The sequence below is a fragment of the Oncorhynchus masou genome, chromosome 12 (genome assembly GCF_036934945.1).
Source record: "Oncorhynchus masou masou isolate Uvic2021 chromosome 12, UVic_Omas_1.1, whole genome shotgun sequence".
NCBI classification, from domain to species: domain Eukaryota; kingdom Metazoa; phylum Chordata; class Actinopteri; order Salmoniformes; family Salmonidae; genus Oncorhynchus; species Oncorhynchus masou.
Window position 1 is genome coordinate 18,277,027 of NC_088223.1, and position 2,672 is coordinate 18,279,698.

Here is a 2,672-nt window from a genome sequence, read left to right on the forward strand (position 1 = left end):
ATATAGCCTAATAATGCATTTTCTGCAGAAATGTTCATCTTTATGAGGATGAGGTAGACCTTGCTGTGACGTTAAAATGAACATAGGCCTACAAATGAATGGGCGTATAGGCCTTTGGGCTGACAATATGGGGTAAAATCACACAAAACCACTTGTTTCTTCTTCATTTATAAATATGCAAGTAAAACACAGATCTAGTTTTATCTGTTCGTTGCATCTCCTGCATTCTATGTTGTGGCAATCGAAACTGTTTAATTTCTGTCTCTGCATTAAGTCCAATCATGAGACATTTTAAGATAAATACTGTAGTAATTTCATTTTTTTGTTTCGTTTCTTGTCGAAAACGGAATTATTAATGGAAGGCAACACAACAGTCGTAATGTTTTAATGCTGAAGCTAATGATAGACTGATATATTCTTGTAGACGTTTTGGAAACTGCAATTTACCACCCTAAAATGTCAATCGATGACATGACACCCAGTTTAATTGCCCGTTTTGATTGATAGTAAAAACACAACAAAGTAGCCTGAGTCGTATATCGCCCATGGCAAACTGGTCGAGCGAGTTGGGGTGTATGCTGTCTGCGCGCCTTGGCCAATGGAACCAGATCCTCCCTGCAGTGCGTAAGAGCGCAATTTAGGATTTAACCAAGTCTTTGCTGAGGGGCTGGCAGAAGTTCGAGAGACCCCGTCGGTGTAAGCACATATCACACAATGCCAGTGTAGTCTTCAGTCAGTCTTCAGACGTCTCATTGGAGATAGACTGCCACTTAACGTTGCTGCTTTCGAACTATGACTGGAGTATTCGACCGAAGGATTCCGAGTTTCAAACCTGCCGACTTCCAGAACCCTTTTCAGGTTTCCACCACAATGCACCACCCGTCTCAGGAATCCCCTACGCTACCCGAGTCTACGGCCACGGATTCTGGCTACTATAGCCCGGCTGGAGCAGTGCACCATGGCTATTGTTCGCCTAATTCCACCTCGTATGGGAAACCTCTCAATGCCTATCAATACCAGTACCACGGCGTAAACGGATCTGCGGGAAATTACCCTGCAAAAACATACCCAGACTACAGCGCATACACAGCCTCTGCTTACCACCAATATGCTGGAACTTATAGCAGAGTACAACCACAACCATTAAGTCCGCAAGGTAATTACACAATGTTTTTATTGTATTTGTATTAGGCTATTGTTATTATTGAATCAAATTTGTGTTGTGTTCGACCTCACATGATTTTTACATGCGTGTATTTCAAACTGGGGTAGGCTATTTTTCCATCATGGTAAAATTCTTTAAATCAAATTTGGTAAAGGGGCACAAAGTTTTCACCGAAGTTATTCTGTAAAAAGGACGTACTTTTCCTTTACCAGTTAGATTATTTGCGAGACGCATTAGCTTCAATATCCGCCTATAAGTCGACAGATGTCCTCTTGAGTTGATCGCTCTGAAATAGATGCAATACCCAGGAAATATGACTGTGTTATGCAAATACTTTGTTAGTACACCACATATAAAGCAATTGATTTCTTTCTTTCAGAAAAAGAAGTAGCAGAACCTGAAGTGAGGATGGTAAACGGAAAGCCCAAGAAAGTCAGAAAACCACGGACAATCTACTCCAGTTTTCAGCTAGCTGCCCTGCAGCGGAGATTTCAGAACACACAGTACCTCGCGCTGCCAGAGAGAGCAGAGCTCGCGGCTTCGTTGGGACTCACGCAAACGCAGGTAAATAGGTTACTTTTCTAAATGTCATTGAGTGTTCAGTTTCATTCTGTTTTAGTTTTTTAAATCAAAATTATCAGTTCAAATTTGCATTGTGTTTACAATATACATGTAATGCGTAAAGTGTACGTAATGAATTCTTGAACAATTATTGAAAGCTAAATTCAAATGCATACTTTTGTATAATGGCATTTTGGGATGTTAATATGATGTTATTTATTAACTCACTTTGACATATTTCTCATCCATCCCCAGGTCAAAATCTGGTTCCAGAACAAAAGGTCGAAACTGAAGAAAATTATGAAGAATGGTGAGCTTCCCCCGGAACACAGCCCGAGCTCCAGCGACCCTATGGCATGCAACTCTCCGCAGTCCCCCGCCGTCTGGGACACGCATGGCCCGTCCAGGCCTCACAGCCACCAGGCGCAGAACATCAACCCCGCGGCCTCCACCTTTTTGGAAAACTCCGCATCTTGGTACTCCACGGCTGGTGCCATGAATTCTCACCTCCAGGCCCCCAACTCGATACAGCACTCTTTGGTTCTTGGATCTGGGACGTTATACTGAAACCCAGTTCAACAAATATTTACATTGTATGGGACTCGTGTTTAAAATGTCCAGAGGAATATGCAATGTATTGATGACAGTCATAGAAGAACGTGTATAATGTGTAAATGTGTGCATGTAATTTATTGCATTTTGGAAGACAAATTAAACGTTTTAAACCGACAATGCAACCCAGAGACTTTTAATTACACCCTCCTGAATTATGACTTAGACAAAAAACAATTGCTGATGACACCGTAATATTACAAAATTTGCCCACATTCTGAGACACTTTAAATACATGTGCAGATCAAACTCGAGATAAATTGCCTGGGCTGTCTGCGTGACATATTTGGTCAGTTGTGCACATTTGTGATTGATTTTAATATTAATTTGGGGA

General features: G+C 41.4%; 1 protein-coding gene across 1 annotated transcript; it reads left to right on the forward strand.

Moving 5' to 3' along the window:
* The first annotated feature begins 442 nt into the window (after nt 1-442).
* LOC135549645 (homeobox protein Dlx5a-like) lies at nt 443-2,458 on the forward strand. Its single transcript, XM_064979806.1, has 3 exons — nt 443-1,156; nt 1,545-1,729; nt 1,982-2,458. Exons 1-3 carry the CDS (start codon nt 793-795, stop codon nt 2,291-2,293), a joined length of 861 nt encoding a protein of 286 aa, XP_064835878.1. The 5' UTR covers nt 443-792; the 3' UTR covers nt 2,294-2,458.
* The last annotated feature ends 214 nt before the right edge of the window (nt 2,459-2,672 follow it).